The sequence below is a fragment of the Passer domesticus genome, chromosome 22 (genome assembly GCF_036417665.1).
Source record: "Passer domesticus isolate bPasDom1 chromosome 22, bPasDom1.hap1, whole genome shotgun sequence".
Taxonomy (NCBI): Eukaryota; Metazoa; Chordata; class Aves; order Passeriformes; family Passeridae; genus Passer; species Passer domesticus.
Genome location: NC_087495.1, coordinates 1,883,186 through 1,896,102, shown reverse-complemented (window position 1 = coordinate 1,896,102; position 12,917 = coordinate 1,883,186). Strand labels below are relative to the sequence as shown.

Here is a 12,917-nt window from a genome sequence, read left to right as displayed (position 1 = left end):
GCTCAAGCGGGGCCCCAACACCAATGGGGCAAATGGTGGGTGCTGAGGAGCAAAGAGTCACAGAGACATTAAGGTGGAGAAAGCCCTCCAAGGTCCCTCCAGGACCTTTAAGTCCAAGCTATGGCTGATCCCTACCTTGTCCCCAGCCCAGTGAGTGCCACATCCAGCCCTTCCTTGGACACCTCCAGGGATGGGCACTCCAAACCTCCCTGGGCAGCCCCTGCCAAAAAAATGGCCCTGATGTAACTTTCCTAATTAGTTTTTAATTAATTGTTAGAATTACTTGTAAGCAGTGCCCACTTTTAGCAAGCACAAGTTAAAACTTCTTCAAAGACTCTTACTGCTATTTTGATCATTAAATCACTGAAACCTTGAGTTTGTTAAAGCTAACCCTGACAAGCTTCAGTAAAGCCAAAGGGAATTGAATACTGGACATCTGGGATCTCAAATTTATGGACCTTTGAGGACACTGGAGTAAGAAGAAGACACAGACAAGATTGAGGCCTGGAAAGCTGAGGATTCCCAATTGAAAAAGATAAGAAAAGGATGATAAAAGAACTAAGAATGTGGCCCAGCTTAGCATGAAGAGTGAGAGATCAATAACCAATAGTGCACAGAATGCTAATCAATGAAGAGCATTATTAGAACACATGACCACTAATTTCTTCGTTAAAAACGTGTAGATAAATGAAAACATTTTCTATTGATGTGGAGGCTAGAGCTCTATAACACACAAACCCTGCTGGAGAATGAAGTGATGCCTGGCTCGCCAACACCACAAAAACAGTGGTAGAGGCACTTTTGGAGGATTTTAGTGACTCTCTGAGCACTCCCTCTCTTTTCCTCCTGACAGAATTATTAATTAATAATTAATTATTTGGTTATTTAATTCCCCAGCTTTTTCCTCACAGCAAATTCATTTATTAAGGGAATCGCAAGCAACACACGCTGGGGGCAGAGGTGGAGGGAGAAGGAGGAGGAAGAAGAGGAAGAGGATGAAAAAGAGGCCTGGCTACGGTGTGAAGTGCCACCACTGGAAGGCAAAAGGCCGGCGCTGGACGTTGGTGCCACAGCGCACCTCGCCGAGGCTGCCGTGGTACGAGGCCACGTCCTCCAGGAAGCGGCAGCACAGCCCCAGCGGCTCCAGCAGCGCGCGGATCCGGCGCTCCAAGCAGCACTCGCCGCCCGCCACCGGGCCGAACGGCTTGGGGACGCCCAGGACCCTGCCCAGCACGATCATGGTGACCTGTGGGGTGACGCCAGGGGATGTTGGCATCAGAATGGGTTACACTGAAGGGCCTGGGGGTGCCCCTAGGTCCCTGGCCAGGATGATCATGGTGACCTGCAGGCTGACACTGGCAGTGTTGGGACGGATGAAGCCAAAGGAAAGACACTGATCACCCTCCTCCACCCTCCTCATTACCACTTTTTGCAGCTGCCCTTTCTCAGGATTCCAAATCCAACAGAATTTCCCCTTTTTTGTCATTAAAACATGCCTCACCCCTTGCAATTTCACCACTTTTTCTAAAAACCCCACTGCAAGCACCACAAATCCACCAAGCTGTGTTAGACCTATGTTTATCCATCCCTGCCTGGATATATTTCCTTTTGCTCGACAGCTAGAGGGTTTTTTTGGGGAAAACTGTGGGGAAAATATGCCTCTCAGCTTGCAATTTCACTGCTTTGAAAGGGTTTTGCCTCCAAACCCCAAAGCCACCTGTGTTAGACCCGTGTTTATCCTGGAGATATTTCCCTTTTCTAGACAGCTGCTTTTTCTTTTTCTGGAAAACTCTGGGGACTCATCCTGTCTGGTGTAGCTGTTTTTTGGGGAGGAGGCAAAGACAGGAACCCCCCATTACCGTGTTGGGGAAGTAGGGAACGGCTTTTCCCTGCTTGTCCAGCTTGAAGAGGGCTGGCAGGTCAATGATGTCCTCCTCCAGCAAGCCCAGCTCCTTCTTGAGGATATCCCTGTTCCAGTCGATGCAGCGCTGCAGAGGACGGAGCAGAGCAGAGAGGGGCCCAAATTCCACCACTCCCAGTGGGGTTTGTGCCACACAGGGTGGTCCCTGCCAAAAATGGGGGCTGTGACCCAGAGTGTGGGGATTACCTGCACGTACTGGTTCTGCTGCGCCAGGACGTCGTTGGACAGCACCTTGTTGATGGTGACGCGCTTGGTGTCTGTCCCCGAGTACCCTAAACACAAAAAACACCCTCAAAATGAAGCAGTGCTGGCAGGAGCCTGGCTTGAGGCAGGGTATAGAGGTGGAGAAAACCCAAAAAGCCAAAAAAAGCGCCCCAAATCCCAATTTCCTGAGGCTGGGGTGAAAGCTTGGGAAGCTGAAGGGAGGAAATCTCTCCCCATTGGAAAGATCATTGGAAAAGTCCTGTCATCCATCCTCCTGCCCATGGGAATCAAGTGGATTTCTCCAAAGCGTCCCCCTCCATTAGGTCACCCCTGGTCTGGGGACAGCCGGGCTCCCACCAGAGGAACCCTTGGAGATACAGAGACCTTCTCCCAAGCCCGTCATGGATCAAAATCACAACAAAATGGAAAAAACACAGTTTGGAGACCTTCTCCCAACCCTGCCACAGATCAAAACCACAGTGGAATGGAAAAAACCCAGTTCTAATATGGACAGGAGAGCTGCCAGTTGTCCTGCTCCGTGCTGGAGCTCCATATCCTTGGAGATACAGAGACCTTCTCCCAAACCCATCAGGGATCAAAACCACAATGAAAAGGACACCTGGTGCTAATCTGGGAGGACATGAGAGCTTCCAGTTGTCCCGCTCCGTGCTGGAGCTCTGCTGGCATTTCCAGAGGCTCCATCCCTGGCAGCAAACATCCCCTCCACGCAGAGACCCTTATCCCTCCCATCCCACTCATTTTCCTGAAATAGGGCCGGAGGAGGCCGGGGGCGGCGAGCAGGCATCCCGCTGAAGGACACCCAGCGGGGAAATGTCCCCGCGTGGCCCCGGCTGTGCCACTGAGCGCTGTCCCCTTGCCTTTGAACATGGTGGCTTCGCCCTGTCCCTCCTTCTGCTTCTCACGGAAGAGCCGGTAGCAGGCGGCCGGGCTGGCCAGCAGCATCCGGAATCGCTGCGGGAACACGGCCGGGTCAGCTGCAGCCCTGCAGCACCCCAGGACTCACTTCTGCAACATCCCAAGCTGAAACTCTTAAAATCTGGAGTCTTTGCTGTTATCTAGTGCCTCGTTTAACCCGTGAAGGGTTTATGTGCCTAAATATTCCCTTTTTGAGACATCCAGGTCAAGGCTCAGTTTCCCTGAGTGAAAAATTTATGTGAGAAGCGGCCAAAGAGATGATAGAGTGAAGAGAAATGATCTGAGAACATGTGGGCATAAATATTCCTCTCTTTTTGAGCATCCTGGTCAAGGCTTGGTTTCCCTGAGGGAAAAATGCATGTCAGAAGGAGGGAAAACCATGATAGAGTGAAGAGAAATGATCTGAGAACATGTGGGCATAAATATTCCTTTTGCTTTTTGAACCATTGTGGTCAAAGCTTGGTTTCCCTGAGGGAAAAATCCATGTCAGAAGCAGGAAAAGTCACAAGAGAGGGAAGAAAAATGTTCTGAAAACCTCTGAGAGATGCTGAGCCACTGCAAACCCCCAGGAATCTTAAGGCTGGATTTTCTTGGATACCTTTGCAGCACCTTTTCCGTTCTATTTGTGTTCATTAACAGCCCAGCAAATCCCTTTTTTTGTGCTCAGATCTCTCATTTTGGGGTGGGGAATGAAAGCCAAGAAAACACTGGCTGGGGTGCCAAAGGAGGGAGCTCTGGGGTTTTCCCAGTGGGATTGGTGTCCTGGAGGAGGAACCCTGGGGCAGCACGGGGGGTCTGGGGGTACCTTTTTGTCAGAGGCTGGGACAAAGTTGACAAACTCGTTGATGTTGCCCACGGCCAGCCAGTCAGAGTAGAGCTCCACGGGGGCCTGGACGCGCTGGGCGTAGAGGAAATCCCGCACCAGCCTGGTCATCCTGCGGCCCGCGGATCTGGGGGAGAATTCCCATCAACATCTGCCTGGATTCTTGGGCTGGGGAGGTATTCCCATCAACATCTGCCCGAACACTCAGATTGAGGGGATGTTCCCATCAAAATCTGCCTGGACACTCGGATTGAGGGGATGTTCCCATCAACATCTGCCCAGACACTCAGATTGAGGGGATGTTCCCATCAACATCTGCCTGGACCCTCAGATATAAATTGCCTCTGAGGTGGAGGAGCTGGGAGTCCCCACCCTGCGCAGGCAGTGTCTGACTGACCCAATTACCCCGATTTTGGTGGTATTTCAGGGCACCTGTTGAGGATCTGCTCCCAAATCTGTGTTTTTCCCAAATCTGTGTTTCCCCGTCTCTTACGTGGGGAAGCTGCTGCCGATGAGGATCCTTCCCAAGGGATACTCCTTGCCAGCCACGGACACAGGCGGGCTGACCTCCACGTTCCCGAAGGAGTCCAGGCTGGCTGCGGCCTCGAAGAGCGGCTCCTTGTGCACGTAGCCAAAATCAGGCCCCTGGGAAAAAGGAAATGCCCTGAGTGCCCGCTGCTGCCGCAGTGTTATCCTCCTGCAGGGCGGGCGAGGACAGAGACAGCGAGGGGACAGGGGAAAGGTCTCAGGGTCACGGAGCTGCAGGAATAATTGGGACAACCTGGGAGCAGAGCCCACACCTGGAGCCAGGGCCAGATCTCCTCTCATCCCACAGCCAAGGTTTAAATTAAGCCTTCTTTAAGCGTTCACATTAAGCAAGACCAGATCTCCTGTTCTCCCACAGCCACGGTTTAAATGTCCACATTAAGTCAAGGTTTAAGTGTCTACATTAAGATCTCCTCTGTTCTCTCTACCCAAGGTTTAAATGTTCACATTAAGCCAAGGTTTAAATGTCCACATTAAGCAGGACCAGATCTCCTCTGCGATCCCACAGCCAAGGTTTGAATGTCCACATTAAGCCAAGGTTTAAGTGTCCACGTTAAGCGGGACCAGATCTCCTCTGTTCTCCTCAGCCAAGTTTTAAGTGTCTACATTGAGCCAGGCCAGATCTCCTCTGTTCTCTCTAGCCAAGGTTTAAATGTGCACATTAAGCCAAGGTTTAAGTGTCTACATTAAGCCAAGGTTTAAGTGTCCACATTAAGCTAATTAAGCAGCCCTGAGCCAAGTTCCTGGCTGGCTCTGGGAGGGAAGTGAACTCCAGCCCCTGAGGGTGACTGTGCCCTGGGCTAAGAGCCACCCCAAGGGCTGCACGGCACTTAAATCCCACTTAAGGCCTGATTTCCAGGATTTACCATATCTGGGTTTGGAGGAGCTGTGCGTTCAGGGGTAATTAGTGCTGGGCTCTGTGTGCCAAGGCCCGAGGGAGCGTTAAAAATGGCAAAACCGTTTAAAATGGCAAAATCAGCAGGGATGGGACCAAAATCCCACTTTTCCCGCTCTCCGGTTGGAGTTGACGCAGGCCTGGAGCACACGGCAGCCCCTGGGGTGAGATCAGGTGTCCGTGAGGTTTGAGTTAAATCCCAGTCACTTATCAGGGCTGGGTTTCCATGGGGATAACCCAAATATACAGGTCAGGAAAAGTGAGCAGGGAGAGCTGGGGTGCTTCCACACAGAAATTCTCTTTTTAAACCAAGGCTGTTTGGAGACGCTGGGGTAGAGGGAGCACAGCTTTCCCAGAGGCTTCCTGTGCAGTTTTGGGGTGCATTTTTGGGGGATGGCCAGGATCAGATCCCTTTTTCTCTGGGTGCTGAGGGAGGGCCTGAGCACAAACCACCTGCTCCTGACTAATTTCAGTTTAATAAAACCATGGAGCCCGCCCGGTTTCAACTGTCAGGGCTTTGGTTCATCCCAGGTTTGCGGGTCATCCAAGTCCTATCAGTTCCACACTGATTTTGAGGGGATAATTCCCTCCCGTCTCCTTTTTCCCTGGCATGGGTTTCCAGGGGCTCAGGACTTGACCTGTGCCCGTGGCGTCGGGCTAAGTATTCCTAGCTGGAAAATGAGATTGGAAAGGTCGGGCTGGGGATTAGGGTAGGCTTCAAAGCAGAAATTGGAGGATAATGCGTTAGCAGCTCCCAAGGCTGAAATTGCTGCCCTAAATACGAGGCAGAGCAATTCCTAAAGAGGGCAGATCCACGCCGCCGCCCGGCGGATTCGCTGGCTGGGACTGGATGTTCCCATGCCAGGCATGAGAAATGATGGATTTCCGTGCTCCCCAAAGCCCCCAGCCTTCCCCAAAGGGACAAAAGCTGGGATTCGTCCTCGTCTCCTGTTCCTGCTGGGGCTGAGGCTGCTCCAGTGCCTGGCTGGGAGTTGGGGACAGCGACTCCATGGCTGCCTGAGGTGTCCTGCTCTTCCCCTGAGGGGTATCTCCAAGGAATTGCACAATCCAGCTTTTTCCATGCTGGGCTCTCCCAAAATGGCCCATCCCAGGCTTGCCCTGGCCCTTTTCCTCAGCCAAGGAGCCCACAGGGATGTTCCGGGTGCTGGCTGCATCCCGTTCTCCTCCGAGGGAGTAAACTGACCTTCTCCTGCTCGGAAGGTGCCGGATATTCCCAGGCACGGAGGAGTAAAGGAAAAAGCAGCCAGTCCTGGGATGCTCGAGGAGGAGAAATCCCATCCCAGAGCTCGGCTCCCCTTTCACTCCCAGGGGCGCCGGCTCCTCCTTTCCCCCTGGGCCAGAGGATTCCCAGAGGGCTGGGATTGGGTGAGGCTGGATGAGGGATGAGGGGGTGAGGCTGGAGGTGGGTGGGAAGGAATCTCCACTCAGAGCTGCTCTGCTCTCATCTTCCAGGCAATTCCATGCACGGAGCCAAGGGCAGGGAGGATTTGGGAAATGGGAACGTGGGCTGGGCGTGACCCTGGGAGCTGCTCCACAGGGAACACAGGGAACCTTCTCTCACCAGCAGCTCCTTGACGGGGAGTTGCTCCATCCCTCTCTCCCGAGGGGAGTCCAGCACCACTGGGAAGCTCTTGTGGGGAGCCTGGGTGTAGCCGAGCTTGATCTCATCCTGAGGAAGGGAGGAAATCCCACCTGGGGCACCAGCAGGGAAGGGTTTTCCCGGTTTTTGGAGCCCCCCTACCTGCATCCAGCGGTCCCCGCGGTTGATGTAGCCAAAGCAAACCTTCAGCTTGCAGCCGGCCTTGGCCACCAGGCTCTGGATCTCCTTGGTGAACAGGTAGTTGTCCTTCATGCTGGAGGAAAGGGTAGAAAGGATGGGAAGGATGGAAATTCCCTGTTCCCAGCCTGGCCCCAGGGCTGGCAGGGCTGGGGAAGCACCACCTGTACCTGCACACCAAGAGGTTCACCGGGGCCAGCGTGTTGGGGGTCATGATCCAGGGTGCCACCCGGAACACCACGGTGTCCGTGAAGATCGGCGAGTGGGGGATGCCCTGGGGGAGCCAAGCAGAAATCAGGGACATTCCCCACACCATTTCCCCCAGACACCTTCCCCTGAGGCCACTTTTGGGATTGGTTAATGGGATCGCTCTCCATTCCGGCACCATCCCGATCTGCTGGGTGCAGCCTCCCATCTGCCCCATTCCTGGGAGTTCCCGGAGTTCCTGGGCATTCCCGACCTCAGCCAGCGGCTCCAGGAGGCTGACGTGGATGGACACCAGGCCAGAGAAGGTCTCGTTGGGGAAGCACAGCCCCTCCACGAAGAAGTGGAGCTCGGCGGCCCCGCCGGGGTAGGGCACGGCGTGGAACAGCTTCCTGCGGCCCAGCACCTGCACGTAGCGCTGCCCGAAGAAGGGATCTGAGGGAACAGGAAAGCCCCAGTTTTACTGGGATTTCTGCTTGTTTTCTTGGGATTCCCACCTGTTTCCTCGGGATTCACTCCTGTTTCCTTGGGATTCCTGCCTGTTTGTTTTCTCAGGATTCCTGCCTGTTTGTTTCCTCGGGATTCCTGCCTCTTTCCTCAGGATTCCCACCTCTTTCCTCAGGATTCCCACCTCTTTCCTCGGGATTCTGGCCAAACAAACGTTATTTATGTTGAAATCCTCCTTTTCTCAAAACCACACCGGGCTACTTGCTGCCACCCCTTTGCTGAGTGATTTGTGTCCCCCTTCCTCTGCTTGTCCATCCCCAGAGTTTTTCACAGGATGGAAGAGAGGGGAAAATGGGGAAGGGATGTTGGGAGCATGGTCTGAGGAGCGTGGGGAGGACAAAGTCAGAGATGAGGAGGAAAGGGCTTGTGGGGACCTCAAAATCATCAGGGGGGAGGAGGAGGAAGATGAATCAGGGGAAAAGGAGGAAAAGGAAGAGGAGGAAAGGAAGGAAGAAGAAGAGGAAGAGGGGAAGAGGAAGAAGGGGAAAAGGGGAAAAGGGGAAAAGGGGAAAAGGGGAAAAGGGGAAAAGGGGAAAAGGGGAAAAGGGGAAAAGGAAGATGAGGCAGAGGAGAAAGGGGCAGAGGAAGAACAGGAAGAGGAAGAAGGGGCAGAAAAGGAAGGGAGAGAGATGGAAGGGGAAGAGGAGAAAGAGGAAGAGGAAGAAGAGAGAAAGGAGAAAGGGGAACAGGAGGAAGGGGCAGAGGAGGAAGAGGCAGAACAGGAGGTGAGGAAGGTCTTACTCTGCACATGGAAGACCCCAACTTTGTCAGCATCACTGACAGAAATGGAGAGGACGATTTCGTAGCCCCGGGGCAGGCGCTGGGGCCCCTCTGTCCTCAGCACCATCTGAGCCATGTCCACCAAATCTGGGAGCAAACGAAGCAAATCGGGTGGGGTTCTCCATGTTCCCTCCCGGGGTTTGGATCTCCTTCCCCAGACACCTCACCAGCAGCCTGGGCACCCTGGCAAACCAGAGCTGGTGACTCAAATGCCCTTTTCCTGTCCCTTCTCCCTGCCCTCCCTGGCACGGCCGGGCCGTGACCTCGGAGCACCGCCGGGCCTGGCTCCGCGTGGGTTGGGTTTTCCAGGAACGGGTGGGTGGATTCCTGGCTGCCGGCCTCGCGCCTCACCCCGCGCTCCACTCACCTGCGTGGAGCATCCCCGGCCCGCGCCGTGCCAGCCCTGGAACCTCAGCCCTCCCCCGGGCCAGCCGCCGTGCCCTGCCTGGCTCCAGTGGGTTGGCGCGGCGTTAATTCCACAGCAATTCCCACGTGGGAAGCTTGCTCAGCAGCTGGTGGCGAGCAGCTGGTTCCTAGGCTGGGTTTGGGGCTGGGTCCCTCTCAGGAAAGGTCACAGAGAGGGGACAATGGGGATTTTGGGGACAGGGCATTTGGGGAGCCGTTACCTTCCCTGTTGAACACCTGCTCGCTGTCGCAGTCGGAGGGCGGGATGAAGGGGAAATCCTTGTCACAGCTGACCAGCAGGATGGCCCCGTGTCCCTCTGGTCCCCAGGCCCAGCTCGCCTAAAGCATCCCTGGGGCTCAGTGGGCTCAGCACTCACCAATCCCGTGGATTTTCCGTGGGTGGGGGAGGCCGGGTACCTTATTGGGGCTGTTCTTTTCCACCACTCCATCCCGATCCGCGTCCACATCCAGGGAGATTCCTGCGGGGACAGAGCTGCCTCATCCACAGGCACGGCGAGGGGATCGGTGCCAAACCCCCAGAGCCAGCAGACCTGGGTTTGCTGTCCCCATCCTGCCCCTGCTCCAGGCCTGAGGGGATGGGGGTGGACTCCCGGAGCTCTCGACTCACCGACACCGGTGAGGAACACTCCGGCTTGGTTGATGGGCTTCCCTCCCTCTGCGTAAAAGCTGACGGTGACCTGCAAACCCGAACCCCTCACTGGGGCAGGCTGTCCTCCCTCATGGAGGTCCCGCTCCCGGGATCCCGCTCCTCACCTTGTTGTCGTTGACCTCGGAGCTGGCCCGGCTCATGCTGAACCTCAGCACCGTCCCCTCGTCCAGCGGCCACTGCGCGCCAGCGCCGGACACGGCCTCGGGCTCGGCGCGGCCGCGGAACAGCACGTCCACGCTGACCCCCTCCGTGTGCTTCACGCCAAAGGCCACGGCCCCGGCGGGGGCCGCCCTGCCAGAAACACCCGGAATTCTCAGGGATGTGCGGGGTCAGTGCGGCGTTCCCACCGGGATTCATTCCACTGCCCCGAGCGCGGCCAAGAGCGGGCACGCCGGCGTCTCCACCTCACCGCCGGCACCTTCCTGCCCTGCTCCTGCCTAGGAACTGGGATTTGCCCCGGTTTAGGCCTGGCTTAGCCTCATGAGGGTTTGCAGCCATCGCTGTGGGTAAGGATCTGTAATAATCCCGACCAACCTGGGCTCGCACTTCCATGGAGAAATCCCTGTTCCTTTTCCACATGGTGTTTAACGGCTCCTCCAAACACTGTGGCTGCCCCCCTGAGAGGCTTTTCCATGGGAAACTCTCATTTTTGGGGCATTTTATCCAGTCCCAAAGCTGTCAGTGCTGCCCTGCTCCCAGTCCGATGTTCCCTTGCTCTTCCCCTCTCCTGGCTCCTTTTCCCGAATTTCCCTGCCTTTCCAGGTTATTATTTTTGGGTCTTTGCCCCGACACCCGAGACCTCGTGTTGATCAGGTTTCTTGGATGCCGCCAGCCCCACCAAACCCGCACCCTTGGCGAGGGGGGAGGAAATCCGAGTGCTCCTTTGCTCCCGCCTGGGTGTTCCTTAAATCCTTCAATTGCTTTTAATTACACATGGAAAAACTCGTTTGGTTTCCTGGTTCCTTGGATCTGGGGATCCCGCTGGGAAGGGATTTGGCCTGGAGAGGAGCCAGGGGAGCTGGAGCTGCGCTGCTTGGCTTGAATATCGAGGCTGGGATTTGCAATAGCAGCACTGGCCAGAATCGAGCCTGGAATGAGCTTTTCACCTTTTTCCCTTTTATCTTGAAGTTCAGCATTGGGTTTGTTTTAGGGAAGTGGGGTTGGTGCTGTGGGGATTTCCCACTTTCCCAAGGTTTTGGTCAAGAGGTTTTGTGTTCTTCCCTCACTTTGCAGTCCCTCCCCGGGCTCCTGCTCATCCCTCTGCTCTCCTCACCTCCCCGAGGTGCCCTGGATCTGCTGAGCCCAGCGGGTCAGACCCGCCCTGGGCTGGGGTAAATAGAGGCTGTTCAAAGCTTTCCAGGGATTCGTGCAGCTCTGCAAAGTCTGGGAAGGGGTTTGCCCACAAATTGCATCAAAACAGTGTCGGGGCTCTGGGATTTGGGAAAGCAGAGGGAAAACAAAGAGCAGGGATTCCCAGAGGGATAAACAGGAGGGAAAGATGGGGAGGAAGGTGAAGGTTGAGGAGGAAAGGAAGTTTTGGGGGTCTCACTCATCTGTGGACATCAGTGTGGCTGCCCAGCAGCTGTGGGGTTTGGGAAAGCAGGAGGAAAAATGAGGAGTGGGGATTCTCAGAAGGGAAAATGAGGACCAGAGATTTGCAGAAGGAAAATGAGGAGCAGGGATTCCCAGAGGGAAAAACAGGGTTGAATGGTGCACAGAAAGGTGGAGGAGGAGGAAAGGAGATTTTGTGGGGGTCCCTCTCACCATGGACATCGGTGTGGGTGTGAATGTGGCCACCCAGCAGCTGTGGGGTTTGGGAAAGCATGAGGAGAAACGAGGAGCAGGGATTTGTAGGAGGGAAAATGAGGAGCAGGGATTTTCAGAAGGAAAAGCAGGGGGGAAGGAGGAGGAGGAGGAGGAGGAAGGGAAGTTTTGGGGTCCCTCTCACCCGAAGACGTCGGCGCGGACGTGGCCGCCCAGCACGCACAGGGCCTCGATGCGGTTCCCGTGCTGCAGCCGCAGCGTGCGGGGCTCCCCCGGCATCTCCCCGGCCATGGGCACCGGCACCGGCACCGGCAGCTGCCCCGGGAGCTGCCCCGCGGAGCCCTCGCGGCCGCTGCTGCTCCTTCCCCCGGGCCTGCCGCCCTCCTCCTCTTCCTCGCGGGGCTGGGATGGCACCGGGAGCGAGGGGGCGGCTGGGCTGGACCCGTGAGACCTTGAAAGTGATCCGGGGAGGGAGGGACAGGGGGACAGGGATGGACAGCGAGGGAGGGACAGGGATGGACAGCGAGGGAGGGAGGGATGGACAGGGATGGACAGCGAGGGAGGGATGGACAGGGATGGACAGCGAGGGAGGGAGGGCAGCTGGTCCCAGCCCTGGGCAAGGAGCTCCCCCAGCTGTCCCCAGCTCCCAGTCCGTCCTCACCTCCCTGACCCCAGCCTGGGATCCCCAACGCGGATTTGCGGCATTTTGGAACCTGGCCGCATCCCTGGGGTGCATTTCCCCTTCTCCTTCTGCTCTCTAGGGAAAATCCTCGCCTGCTCCCGCTTTCCCAGCCCTGAGGCAAGAGCAGAACTCTCCTTTTTTTTCATCCCTGCTAATTTTCCAAGGGAAGCTGGGGAGCAGTGGCTGCTGAAGGGAGCTCGGAGCTGGTTTTGCCCCCCCGGGCCGCTCCGGAGCGGTTCCCGCCCACGCGGGGTTTGCATCGTTCGTGAACACCCAGCTAAATATTCATTTTCCAGCCCAAACTGCTGCCCCAGATTCGGGAAGCCACAAGCAATTAGCGAGCAGCAGCAGAGCTCAGGTGGATGTTCCTCCTTTCCATCCCTCTCGGGCTTCCCTTTTCCAGCCCCGGCTTCCCCCCGTGGGGATGGAGTCCCTGGGATTTTTAGGTCTCCACGCTGCCATTCCCCATGGAAAAATGGGGAATGGGGTGGGATTTAAAGTCCTTCCAGCCCAAATCATTCCAGGATTGTGCTGAGGAATATCCTGCATGGATATCCAGGCCAGGAGCTGGGACGTTCAGGGCTAGCTCCACGTGGGAATCTGATCTAAATTGGGATAATTTCATCGGAATTGGGATCATTTCCATTGGAATTGAGGGGTGGGAAGGCTGGGGGATGAATATTCCTGGATTTTTTAGGGGTCATCCTCCCCCTGGAATCCTCCCATGGAAAAAAGGGGGAATGGGATGGGATTTAAAGCCTTTCCAGCCCAAATAATTCCGG

The 12,917-nt window shown here is 55.8% G+C and overlaps 1 protein-coding gene across 1 annotated transcript; it reads right to left on the bottom strand.

The window, feature by feature from the left end:
- Positions 1 to 1,012: 1,012 nt before the first annotated feature.
- On the bottom strand, positions 1,013 to 11,732 carry LOC135285007 (protein-arginine deiminase type-2-like). Its single transcript, XM_064396911.1, has 16 exons — positions 11,638 to 11,732; positions 9,794 to 9,980; positions 9,648 to 9,717; positions 9,437 to 9,498; positions 9,241 to 9,358; positions 8,576 to 8,701; positions 7,584 to 7,762; positions 7,294 to 7,397; positions 7,088 to 7,199; positions 6,908 to 7,015; positions 4,378 to 4,529; positions 3,867 to 4,011; positions 3,004 to 3,097; positions 2,108 to 2,193; positions 1,860 to 1,988; positions 1,013 to 1,246 (listed from the first exon to the last, which is right to left on the bottom strand). The coding sequence occupies exons 1-16, from the start codon at positions 11,730 to 11,732 to the stop codon at positions 1,013 to 1,015; spliced, it is 2,001 nt and encodes a 666-aa protein (XP_064252981.1).
- Between the last annotated feature and the right edge of the window lie 1,185 nt (positions 11,733 to 12,917).